Genomic DNA, 13,723 nt, shown 5'->3' with positions numbered 1-13,723 from the left:
ATGTTGTGTTGCTGTTAAGCCAACTGAGGCAAATTTATAATTTGTGATATTGGGCTATACAAATAAAATTGATGTGATTTGATTTGATTTAAGTGTTTAGTACCTCTTTAAATACACTTCCTAAAACTATATCGACATAGTTTTAGATCAGTCATGTAACATATTTGAATATTTTTATCCTAATGAATTTTGTGCCATGTTTTTCAGAGTAAAAGGAAATGTTGAAATTCATTGAGCTTCTGATTTTCCATATCAGATGCCTCATTGTGTATTCTGTTCTAGTAACTAACATGATAACTTACCCTTCTACCCCCTGTCCTATTGTCCATCCTTTCTCAGATAATGAGTTTTTCTTTGTTGATCCTGATGCCAAACTGTCCAAAGTGGCACCAGAGGGGTGGAAGGAAGATCCAAAGAAGAAGAAAGCTGATGTGCCTTTTAACCTATTCTTCCGTATCAAATTCTTCTTGGATGATGTCAACCTTATACAGTAAGGACCAAAGACTATAAAGCATGAGATTTCTGCTAATTAAATAAGAGCTCTGCATGCTCATTATTTATTTGTAAAACTAATTATAATAAAACACTAAACTTGAGTTTCAGTTACAGACTTTTGACCTGTATTGTAATACCAAATGGAAAACATTCAACAGCATGTTTTTTTCTGCCATAAATTGCAAGGTGCTTTGACTGATGATAGCCAATAGAGCTTGTTTTTTGACAACAGGCATGCAATGACCAAACACCAGTACTACCTACAGCTGAGGAAGGATATTTTGGAGGAGAGGATGCGCTGTGACACAGAGAATGCAATGCTTTTGGCCTCCCTGGCACTTCAGGCAGAATTTAGTGACTACCAAGTAGAGGTAACATTTCTTGGTAACATATCTAATATGTGTTATTATTTAAATAATAACAGTTTCATTCATATCTACAGTGCAAAATAATGATTTAATGTCTACACTATATCAAGCAATTATGTGTATTATGTAAAATATTGGTCTTACTAAGGTACACTTTTAATAGATACAGTGGTTAAATGAAATGACAATTTGACCATAAAATTGATATAGAGAATCTCTGTACTTCAGCTCCATGGGAGGACCTACTTCAGACTGGAGCACTACCTATCAGTTTCTGTGCTGGATAAGCTTGAGCCGTCTACCGTCAAAGAGGAACTACCCAGGCTTCACAGCAACTACTATGGAGTCTTGGAGTCTGAGGCAGAGTTTGAATTCCTCAAGGTTAGTCTGACCAAGAAAAAAATAATGATTGTTTAAGCAGCGATGAAAATGGTAAAGGAATATCCATCCAACGTAAAATGCTATTACTTGAATTAAATTTGTTTAATTAATTTTGTAATAATACAGTAATTTTCAAATAAAGCTTACTAAAAAATACCTGTAAAGCCTTAAGATCCCTGCAGCAGAATTGAAATAGCATATGAAAGTGTAGCACTAACATTAATTATACTGTTCTTAGCAGTTGAAAGCATGTTAGTGAAAGGACCCGTTAATCTGCTAATCCTATTTCTTTAAGCAGGATGTTACATATTTAGGGCCCCAGTCACAAATCCGGAACCACATTTTATCTTTTATTGAGACTTTAAAACAGTCATAACGCTTTGTTAGTAATTAATGTTACCGTTCAACTTATTTTACTGAATAAAATGCTATATTGATTTGAAATTAAGATTATAAGTAAGGTCAAGTGAATTTATTAAAGTAGAATTATATGTAATAATTCAGCATTAAGGGCATGAACCTTCAACAATAAGTAAGCCAGATCTTGAACTAAATGCATGTAATTAAAACTGACTAACTTTTTTTTTTGTAAACCCAGTTGGCCAAATAAAACTTCTGCTACTGTTCAAGCATGCTGTAGGTTACAGTAGACATTAATCTGAATTTAAGACTAAATTATTTTGCTTTGTAGTAATTAATATTAGAACAATGATTATCATTGAAACACCATATAATAAACAATGCAATAAGGCATTAACATTAGAACGACCAAGGCCGTCATTTTGACAGTTTTGGATTTTCAAAGTTTAATAACTTTGAAAAAAAAAAAGATACAGACTTGCTGTTCCCTGAATGCTCCCAAAATTGCATATATTTGCATTAAAATTAGTTTTAGATCAATTGCACAAAAAATAAGTTATGATAACATCTACCTAAAATGACCATGAACCATCAAAAAGACGTCTTGTAATTTGCACGTGATCGTGCGTGTCATGTCACTATTTATGACGTCTGCTGGTCGCATCATTTCCTTCACAAAGTTCATTGCTCTGTCCTAGAAACACACTAGCATTCTCCAGTGCAGAGTAATAGTTTAAACTAGATTTTTGATAATTACCAACATGTCTGGGTACAGATGCTGTTTCAGACGCACCATGACTACCACCGAGGCGCTGCAGTATTTACAGGCGTTGGACAGTGGCGATTTTAAATTGTTTGAAAAATAGTATTATTAAAGTTGTTAAAATGTTATGTTTGGTGTCAGTTGTTTCTTAACAGACATACTAACATGTGTAATGCATTAATATCTCAGTTGGGTATTTAAATATATATTGACAGAATAAAGACTTTAAAAATCTTGGGCGGTCATTTTGTTGGCCCATGGTCGCTCTAGTAGTTTTTAAGTTCCAGTCGTTGTTTGGGACTGTTCCAATATTTATTTTCAGTTCTTATTTTACATTTCACAATTTATAGGCCTTCTTACGTTTGTTATTTTAGCAATATATAAGTTTTCTGTTTTGTTTTTCATGTACTATTTTCACTTTTTCAATTTTGCTATTCAAGTTCAACCATATCTCTGAAGTTTAAATTGTTTAAAAGTAGTATTATAGTTGTTAAAATGTTAATTTTGGTGTCAGTCGTTTCCTAACAGACATACTAACATATGCAATGCATTAATATCTCAATTGGGTATTTATCTTGACAGACCTTAAGAGTTTAAAAACCAGCCGTCGTTTTGACCGCCCATGGTCGTTTTAGGTAGGAGTGAAATCCCGGTGCTTCTAGTGTGAAGAGAAGACCTGTTTATGAGAGCAGAGAGGGTCAATTCCACCTAAATATCACCTAAACGCAGAAAGGTGAATCAGTTCATCTGGACACACCATTTAGTGGGAAAAATGTTTCATCACTCATCCAAGTGACTTCGTCAGTCTCAACTGACTGCAGGTCCTTATAAACAGCAAAGTTGCATAACAACCAAAACCAACGATTGGTTGCAGATAGATGTGACCATTAACTAGAGTCTGAATGGCCATGTGTACTATTCACAGAGGATTGGGGAATAGTTGCAGTCACAGCATTGTAAGATGTCGACAGATGTACTCTTAGCCCCCCCCCCCCCCGCTTTAGGGATGGTTATTCCCTCTTCACATAGATGGCGTCTTTGACTTCCTGTTCAAACCAACGTTCCTCCTTATTAAGGATGTGCACATCCTCATCCTTGAAAGAGTGTCCACTGTCCTGTAGATGGGTGTAGACTGTGGGGTCCTGGCCTGAGGCATGAACTTTTCTGTGTTGTGCCATCCTCTTGGCTAACGTCTGTTTGGTTTTCCCAATATACAAGTCACAGCAATCCTCCTGGCACTTAACAGCATACACTACACTCACTGGCCACTTTATTAGGTACACCTTGCTAGTACCGGGTTGGACCCCCTTTTGCCTTCAGAACTGCCTTAATCCTTCGTGGCATAGATTCAACAAGGTACTGGAAACATTCCTCAGAGAGTTTGGTCCATATTGACATGATAGCATCACGCAGTTGCTGCAGATTTGTCGGCTGCACATCCATGACGCGAATCTCCCGGTCCACCACATCCCAAAGGTGCTCTATTGGATTGAGATCTGGTGACTGTGGAGGCCATTTGAGTACAGTGAACTCATTGTCATGTTCAAGAAACCAGTCGGAGATGATTCGAGCTTTATGACATGGTGCGTTATCCTGCTGGAAGTAGCCATCAGAAGATGGGAACACTGTGGTCATAAAGGGATGGACATGGTCAGCAACAATACTCAGGTAGGCTGTGGCGTTGACACGATGCTCAATTGGTACTAAGGGGCCCAAAGTGTGCCAAGAAAATATCCCCCACACCATTACACCACCACCACCAGCCTGAACCGTTGATACAAGACAGGATGGATCCATGCTTTCATGTTGTTGACGCCAAATTCTGACCCTACCATCCGAATGTCGCAGCAGAAATCGAGACTCATCAGACCAGGCAACGTTTTTCCAATCTTCTATTGTCCAATTTTGGTGAGCCTGTGCGAATTGTAGCCTCAGTTTCCTGTTCTTAGCTGACAGGAGTGGCACCCGGTGTGGTCTTCTGCTGCTGTAGCCCACCTGCCTCAAGGTTCGACGTGTTGTGCGTTCAGAGATGCTCTTCTGCATACCTCGGTTGTAATGAGCGGTTATTTGAGTTACTGTTGCCTTTCTATCAGCTCGAACCAGTCTGGCCATTCTCCTCTGACCTCTGGCATCAACAAGGCATTTTCACCCACAGAACTGCCGCTCACTGGATATTTTCTCTTTTTCGGACCATTCTCTGTAAACCCTAGAGATGGTTGTGCGTGAAAATCCCAGTAGATCAGCAGTTTCTGAAATATTCAGACCAGCCCGTCTGGCACCAACAACCATGCCACGTTCAAAGTCACTTAAATCACCTTTCTTCCCCATTCTGATGCTCGGTTTGAACTGAAGCAGATCGTCTTGACCATGTCTACATGCCTAAATGCATTGAGTTGCTGCCATGTGATTGGCTGATTAGAAATTTGCGTTAACGAGCAGTTGGACAGGTGTGCCTAATAAAGTGGCCGGTGAGTGTATATTGCTCTGTTTGTGCCAGGGGACCCGCTCCTTGGGGTGGACCAACTTCTGGCGCAGCGTGTTTTGGGGTTTGAAAGCAACTGAGACATGACGTTTGGAAAATACACATCTCATACAGAATCACAACTGGTTTATGTTTAGGCAGCTGATGTCCTTCTCCTCTCTTCGATCAGCTGGTGCACTGTCTTGGCGTCTTCCTGGCTTTGACAAATGCCCAGTTAGGATAACCACACTTAACCAGGGCCTGTTTAATGTGGGATTTCTCCCCTTCTCCAGTCGCTGTGTTGGTGGGGACGTTGTCAGCTCGGTGGTACAGCGTCCTGATGAACTGATTTACCTTTCTGTGATTTCCTTACTTGGATTATTGGCCATACATAAAGACATTTTGACTAAATAAAAACTTTTATTTAATTGATCAGTTGTAGTTTATTCAATTTAAAGATATTAAATTTTACTCTTATTCTAGCAGAACACTAGATATAGTCCAGACTCAAAGCAGGAGTAACCTGATGACACATTTGCTTCACCTCTATGATAATATGACTATGAGACAACTTCTTTGCATATTTAGTAGGTAAAGTTCCCTTTGCATCTACGTTTGAGTAGGAGTCATTGTGAAGAGCTGTAGAGAAATGTATAAGGACTAGGGCTATCAGATCAAATCTTAAGATTTGAATCCACTTTGAAATTAAAAAGAATTCAGTGGTCACTTCCTAAATCATGCTTCTAACAGAAAATGCATTGCAGTTAATTATTATTAATTTAAATCATTCAAAATATGTCATTTCATAGTATATGTACTAACTTGTGTTTTTATTAAAAATACAAATCATGTCTGTTTCAAAGACATGTTAGATGATTTCTCGCTCGTGAATTATCTACATAGTGGTACACCTCCACCCTATTACGTTCAACACATTGGTATGCCATATCCTAGTGTGTCAGTCTCAAGCTATTTTCTTATCCGTTGCAAAAACAGGATCAGATGGCTTCCACATATTTTGTCCAGCTTAAAATTTTTAAGACATATTTGAAATGGGAAAATTATGCAAACTTTTTTTGTCTATAATTACATCAAGTTCGCACCGTGGATTGAGCTGTTCTGTGATGAGGCCACTGGTGTCAGAGCAGAGCCTTGTGTGATGCCGAACCTGGCCTATATTGAATCTATTAATGACCGAAACAATGATTAAGGTTTGAATCTATTTTAATTTTGACCGTTCTAATAGGTCTGGATTCAAATTTAGTTTTCTGAGATAATTCACAGCTCAGATAGGGACAGTTTGGTAATATAATGGTTTTGATTATTTATTTTGGATTTTATTTTCAGGATGTTAAAGCTTTGAGAAGATATAGACATTGAAGTTGCTTTGAGTAAAATGTCCTGGTTGGGACCGAAACCTAGAATCCCTGGTATTGAAATTTAGGAAGGACCTGATATTTCTGGAATTAGGTGGAGAATTGTGGATATTGTAGTTAAAAAGAGGAGGATGAATCTGACATCTATAAGAGGAGAGTCAATTGTTGGAAGTGGAGAATCTGTCTCCTCTCTGAAAAGATGCTTTTGAAGCATCTTCTTAAACATCTTGGAACACATAAAGGTAATGTTGTTTCTTCCCAAAGTTTTGGTTTTCGATGCCTGCAGTTTAGGACCATTTCTTACCATCCTTCATACAAGCGTATGGAGAGCTACTGAAACAGGGATAGGTACACATGTGTTTGCTTAAGTCTGTATTTTAATTTATGACAATAACCAGTAAAACATTGACATGTAGAGGCAACGTAGATATTTCAATGCTTGCTCAGCTGGTAACACTGTTGAAGCCAGATCATCATCTTTAAATCATTAGATCCAGATTGCATATTGCTATGCATAGCTCCCACTACTTTTTCTTCAGCGATAATCTCTGCAGGCCCTCTAAAATGATGGGCGCTCTATTTTCTTGTCTTTTTTGCCATTATGACCTTAGATACTGAGATCAGCTGTGTGAAGATGGAGGATACAGTATTTTCTCTTGTTATAGGAATTGAAACTTTTTTGTGCCTTAGCTTTTTCTTTATAATGGTGGTGTAAATTCTGGCAAGGAAGGGATAACTTTCTATTGAGTGCTAGATAAAAGAAACATACATCTTAAACATGGGATAATTTTTAAAGTTGTGTAATGGTTAAGTCATCGCTTAAAAAAAATAAGGGTAGTATGATGCTTTTCAGAAATGCTAACTCATTTCTTGAGTTTATTGAAGTCCTAAGCCAAGAGTTTTAAGGATATGTATTTTATTCCATAAGTGTATCTTTGAAATGCAGATCTATATTGCTTGACCTTGTACTAAATGTAGGCAATTATACATGCACATTTTAGAGTGTAAGAATCTCTTATGTTGTTTCTGCTGAAGGTGAGCCAGAGGCTGACCGAGTATGGGGTACACTTCCATAGGGTGCTTCCTGAGAAGAGGTCGCAAACAGGTATTATGCTGGGTGTCTGCTCCAAGGGGGTGCTCATCTTTGAGGTTCTGAATGGAAATCGCACTCCAGTATTAAGGTTTCCCTGGAGGGAGACCAAGAAGATTTCCTTTACGGTAAGCACATGTCTGTGAATATATGAACATTTTATATTGTTTACCCAGTGTGTTCAACAGCATAAATCTGTATGATACAGTGAAGTAATTAATACAACCAGGTCACATGGCAATGAAAATACGGTGTTAATCATTTAAATTCTGTTCTTTTCTTTCTAAAGAAAAAAAAGATTTGTCTCCAGAATACATCAGATGGGATCAAGCACCTGTTCCAGACAGACAGTAATAAAACCTGTCAGTACCTGCTACAACTGTGCTCTGATCAGCACAAGTTTCATCTGCAGATGAAAGCCCGGCAAACCAACCAGGAACTTCAGGACCTAGGTATGAGAGAAATTGTCCAACTGCTTGGAAATGGGCGCAGTTAAAATAAATAAATAAATAGAAAGTAGCCTTCCCCACATCTAAGTGGACACACTCAGATAGATCTAAGCTGTAGGTGTGATGGGACCTTTCACCAACTACAAGTAAGTCCTTGCTGAAAATAAGATTAAAAGGATGCAAAATCTTTTTATTGTACCCCACATTTACATGCTAAATCGAGCAAAATTTAAATTTAACACTTGTTTTTGCCCCCATTTTTCATGAGTTGAAGTAAATTATCCAAGATTATACGTATGGGCTTTACGGGTTTAATGTTTGTGTTTTGGACACAAATTTGAACACATTTCATCTTATCTCATGTTACCAACATAATCCAACTATAAAAGAAGGTTGACTCAGTTCATCTGGGTACGTTTATTGACAGATACGTTTCATCACTCAACTAAAGTGACATCTGTCTAAACTGACTGCAGGTATACCCACCCCTTATAAACATTGCAGTAAAATACAGTTGCATAACAACTGAAACCAACGACCAGTTTCATATGTAAATATGGGTGTGACCATTAACTAGAGTTTCAAAGGCCATGTGTACTATTCACAGAGGTTTTGGGAATGTTTGCAATCACAGCATTGTAAGATGGTGACAGATGTACTCTTAGCCCCCTCCCCCCCGTTCAGGGATGGTCGTTCCCTCTTAACATGGCGTCTTTGACTCCCCGTTCAAACCATCGTTCCTCCCTGTCAAGGATGTGCACATCCTCATCCCTGAAAGAGTGGCCACTGGCCTGTAGATGGGTGTAGACTGCGGAGTCCTGGCCTGATGTGTTGGCTCTCCTGTGTTGTGCCATTCTTTTGACCAGCGTTATTTAGTTTCCCCAATGTATAAGTCACGGCAATCCTCCTGGCGCTTAACCGCGTACACTATATTGCTCTGTTTGTGCCAGGGGAGCCGATCCTTGGGGTGGACCAACTTCTGGCACAGCATGTTTTGGTATGAAAGCAACTGAGACGCGGTGTTTTGAAAATACTTGTATCAGCTTTTCCGACACTCCCAGCACATATGGAATCACCAATGGTTTACGCTTAGGCAGCTGTTGTCCTTCTCCTAAACAGGCCCTGGTTAAGTGTGGTTATCCTAACTTGGCGTTAGTCAAAGCCAGGAAGACGCCCAAACAGTGCACCAGCCAATCGAAGAGAGGAGAAGGATCTTCCCTCTTCTCATCAAATTATTCAAATTTGGGGGGATTATAAAGCATAGCCAAGAAAGAAGCATCCTCATTTCAAGGTGTTTTTTTTTCTTCTTTTCTTTAATATTACACTAAACGGATGTCTCGATTTCTATGTTTGTTTATTGATTCGTTTTCATATATATAACCAGAATCTTAAGAATGGATGGGTATTGGGTGAATGTTGTTTTATTGCAGGCTGGTTTGAACCACAGGGATACGGTTGCTAGACTTGATTCGTTGCCAAATCTGAAATGTCACATATTTTGTCTTTATGCATGCTCAATAATCCAGGTAAGAAAATCACAGAAAGTTGAATCAGTTCATCTGGACACAATGTTTAATTGCGAGAAACGTTTTATCATTCATCTAATGCCCCTTTTCCACTACATGGTACCGGCTCAACTCGACTCGACTTTTTCATTTTCTATTACTGGGAAGTACCAGCATTTTGGTAACTATTACCACTTTTCTGGTACCACCTTTGTCGGGGTTCCAAAAAAACTGGCGCAGCTACCAAAATCAATGCAGACCAGCGACACCGAGGGGGGTACTGTTATGGTAATGGAAACAACACTCTGCAAGTCGAGTTGAGCCGGTACTATGTAGGGAAAAGGGGCATAAGTGACCTCTTCAGTCTCAATTGACTGCAGGTATCCCCATCCCTTATAAGTAATACAGTATAACAACTGCAAACAATGATTGGTTTCATATGCAAATTGCTGTGACCATTAACTAGAGTTACAGTGGTAATATGTACTATTCACAGAAGATTGGGGAATCGTTGAGATCACAATGTGATATTAATAATAATGATAATAATAATAACTTTATTTATGCAGCACTTTTCTAAAACAATGTTAAAATGCTTTACAAAGAAATAAAGCCAGACAAGGCAAAAATAAGCATAAGACCAAATAAGAGTAAAAATAAAAAGTATAAATAAATAAAAGGAATTATCAAACGTTTGTAAAAGCTTTCATAAAAAGAAAAGTTTTAAGACAAGATTTTAAAGAAGCTAGAGACTTGGTTTGTCTTAGTTTGACAGGAAGAGAGTTCCATAGTGTCGGGGCTCTAACAGCAAAAGCCCGATCACCCTTTGTAACAAAGCGAGGCCTAGGAATAACCAGCAGGGCTCCATATGTGGATCTTAATGGTCGAGAGGGTGTATACCAGGTCAATAAATCAGAAATGTATGTAGGAATAAGACCATTTAAAGCCTTAAAAGTGAGCAGTAAATAAATCAATTCAAAATATAACAGGGAGGCAGTGTAGGGAGGCAAGCACAGGAGTGATATGGCCATGCCTCTTTGTTCCGATAATGAGCCGAGCATTGCTGTTTTGTAAAAACTGCAGATGGTGGAGGGAGACCTTTCTGATACCAGAATAAAGTGCATCACAGTAGTCAAGCCGAGAATAGATAAAACTATGTACAACTTTTGGCAGAGTGGTAATTGATAAAAGTACTTAATTTTGGAGATGACCTTGAGCTGGAGAAAGCATGACTGAACAACATGTTTGATTTGATTATCAAAGTTGAGGTTAGCATCGAATATTACCCCAAGATTCCTAGCAGCCTGCTTGAGACTACCTGACAGACCACCAAGATTAGTAACAAAAGGGCTGATGGAATTTTCGGGACCAAACAGAATGACCTCAGACTTACCATCATTGAATTTGAGAAACATTTTGTACATCCAGGATTTAATGTCAGAGAGGCAAGTTGTGATATTTGCTAGGGCACTAGGATCTGTGGGTTTTAGTGGCATGTATAACTGAGTGTCATTAGCATAAAAACGGTAAAACACATTGTGATTTTGAATGACCTGGCCAAGGGGCAGGCTGTATGTAGAAAAGAGAGGGGGGTCAAGAACTGAGCCTTGAGGGACACCACCATTGATGCTCTATCCAGTGACACCACCTAGCCATTGGTTCAGATTTGTGGACAACACCTAGGTTAAAATTAAATCTCAGGACGTTCTACATTTCACTGGCCACATTAACTCTGTGGACAATCACATCAAATTCACCAGGAAAAAAGACAAAAAAATGAATGGTTAGCCTTCGTAGACTCTGAAATTGCAATTGGTGATGGGGGACATTTGATTGTTGTTTACCGTAAACCAACACATACTGATCAGTACTTAGGTTTGACGCTCATCATCAACTGGAGCTCAAACTAGGAGTCATCACGACGCTGTACCACCGAGCTGACAACATCCCACCGACACAGTGGCTGGGGAATGGGAGATATCCCACATTAAACAGGCCTTGGTCAAGTGCAGTTATCCTAATTCCGGGTTTGTTAAAGCTAGGAAGACACCCAAACAGTGCACCAGCTGATTGAAGAGAGGAGAACAGCTGCCTAAGTGTAAACCAGTGGTGATTCCATATGTGGCGGGAGTTTCAGAAATGTTGAGACACATATTTTCCAAATATCGCGTCTCAGATACTTTCAAACTCCAAAACGCTATACCAGAAATTGGTCCACCCAAAGATCAGGTCCCCCAGCAAAAACAGAGCAATATAGTGTAGGATGTTAAGTGCAGGGAGGATTGCCATGACTTGTACATCAGGGAAACCAAGCAGACGCTGGCTAAGAGGATGGCACAACACATAAGAGCTAACATGTTAGGCCAGGACTCCCCAGTCTACACCCATCTACAGGCCAGTGGCCACTCCTTCGAGGATGAGGATGTGCACATCCTTGATGGGTTCCGAGGAACGGTGGTTTGAACAGGGAGTCAAAGAGGTCATCTATGTGAAGAGGGAACGACCGTCATTGGACGGGGGGGGGGGGGTTATAACCTAAGAGTGAATTTGTATATCTTTTGCCATCTTACAACGCTGTGATTGCAACCATTCCTCAACCCTCTGTGAATAGTACACATGGCCATTGTAACTCTAGTTAATGGTCACGTCAATTTGCTAGTTGTTTTCGGTCGTTATGCCGCTGTAGTGTTTATAAGGGTGGGGGATATTTGAGACTGAAGAGGTCTCTTAGATGAATGATGAAATGTTTCTTTCAGTAAACGTTATGTCCAGATGAACTAATTCCACTTTCTGTGGGTACATATTTTGATTGGGAAAATAAGGTCAAAGAAGTATGGGCATAACAGTCGGTATGTTTCGGTACTTAGAAATGTTATCATCATTGGAAAAAATGTTGTATTTGTTAAGTCCTCATGCAGTTTTTATTTTCCCTTTCATTCTTGGCCAACAGAGAACTGCCCCCTGACCAGTTTGCAGTATTCGCTAGATTCACGGGGCAGTGATGCGATAGAAAGAGCAGTGAGCTCTGTAAGCCTTGCCCCTAGCTCTTCTACTCGCTCTAATCCAGACCTCCTGAAGAGGATCTCCTACTCTGAGGTGGCTCTCAATAAAGCACCCTCAGGCCGGTTCATTGCCCAGGATGAGCTTCTTTTACCAGGCTTCACTCCTGGTTCTTCATTCCATTCCAATCCCCGGCTGATGAGCCGCTCCCACCACAACCTGGGTCAGGTGCCAGAGTCTCCAGAGCATAGAGGTGTGTCAGCAGCAGCAACTGGGGGTTCATATAGTGGCCAGTCACACCTCAACCAGCAGCAACACCAGCGGGCAAGCTCAGACACAGACTCCATCTCAAACTCTGTCTCACACCAACAGGACAAGTGAGTTGGTTTAGAAAGAAAACACTTTGAAATCCTCATTAATTTAAATTGATAATTGTTTTTTTCTTTTTTACAACCTGGGTCATACTGTCATAATTTTTGCCATCATACATATGATATAATTTTGCTCACCGGCTTCATTGTGGAGATCTTGGATATGGGACCACCACTGGGCACAGCTTTACAATGTGAACATGTGTGTCAAACACATTTCAGCAAGCTAAATTTAACCCAATTATCTAAACCACTTATTTGGAAGTGAAAACAACAGTGAACGTTAAGTTATTGCGTGAGTTATTACACAAATATTATCAGTTTTTGGTCAATGCATGTGTTGAGGCTTCGCCTTCCCTAAGTGGCATACGTAGCCTTTGTTTACACCACCAGAACTCTTTAGTCAGAAAGAATCGGCTTTTGTGTGTGCGTGTGTGGGTGCCCACACGCACGCGTGCACGTGAGAGAAAGACAGAGCTCATGTCTTGTTTTGCTGCTATTCAACAATAAAAACCACCGTTTTGAAAAAAAATGTCTGTTTATTTAGTAGCCTAGACCCAGACGCTTTTAGGCTAAGATTCAATAGGTTATGCCTTCCAATCCCTTATTATGCTGGGCAAACAGCCCAAAAGCGAAATAGTGCAACACTGCTCACTTTGCTGTAGCCTAGGCTAATTTGCTGTAGCCTAGGCTAAATGTGGGGGTTTCCAGGTTGGGTTGAGTACGGGTGGTTAATTAACGCATATTTTAGCGGGTCGGGCAGTGCGGATTGGCTCTCATAACAGGTCGGGTTAGTGCAGGCATTAAAAAACCCTGACCCGCGCATCACTAGTCTGTTGCCTTCCTGAGCTACTTCCTGGTTCAGCTTGCTGGAATGACCAACCTATATACTCACCATAGGTAGCAGTACTAATTGACTTACTATCAGGCCAGTGCAACTGAGAAGTCAAAGATAATGGGAATCCATGTACACAGACTAACTGAGGCACTTTGTTTTGTTTTGTTTTGTCTTGTCATTTTTATTGAAAGGACTTGTTTAAAGATCATGTTCAGTAGCACCGTAAGTCATCGTAGTAGTAGTAGTAGAACTTCTCCCTAGAGGGG

General features: G+C 39.8%; 1 protein-coding gene across 2 annotated transcripts in view; it reads left to right on the top strand.

The window, feature by feature from the left end:
* ptpn13 (protein tyrosine phosphatase non-receptor type 13) overlaps positions 1–13,723 on the top strand; it is a 104,730-nt gene that overhangs the window by 52,735 nt on the left and 38,272 nt on the right. For both annotated transcript variants that reach the window (XM_056290219.1, XM_056290218.1), the window contains 6 exons: positions 340–490; positions 728–866; positions 1,092–1,244; positions 7,240–7,422; positions 7,584–7,746; positions 12,199–12,625. In XM_056290219.1, the coding sequence (XP_056146194.1) occupies positions 340–490; positions 728–866; positions 1,092–1,244; positions 7,240–7,422; positions 7,584–7,746; positions 12,199–12,625 (1,216 nt within the window). The remainder of the gene's footprint in view (positions 1–339; positions 491–727; positions 867–1,091; positions 1,245–7,239; positions 7,423–7,583; positions 7,747–12,198; positions 12,626–13,723) is intronic.

The sequence above is a fragment of the Lampris incognitus genome, chromosome 12, assembly GCF_029633865.1.
Source record: "Lampris incognitus isolate fLamInc1 chromosome 12, fLamInc1.hap2, whole genome shotgun sequence".
NCBI classification, from domain to species: Eukaryota; Metazoa; Chordata; class Actinopteri; order Lampriformes; family Lampridae; genus Lampris; species Lampris incognitus.
The sequence above is the reverse complement of the archived record's forward strand: the minus strand, read 5'-3'. Positions and strand labels throughout refer to the sequence as shown.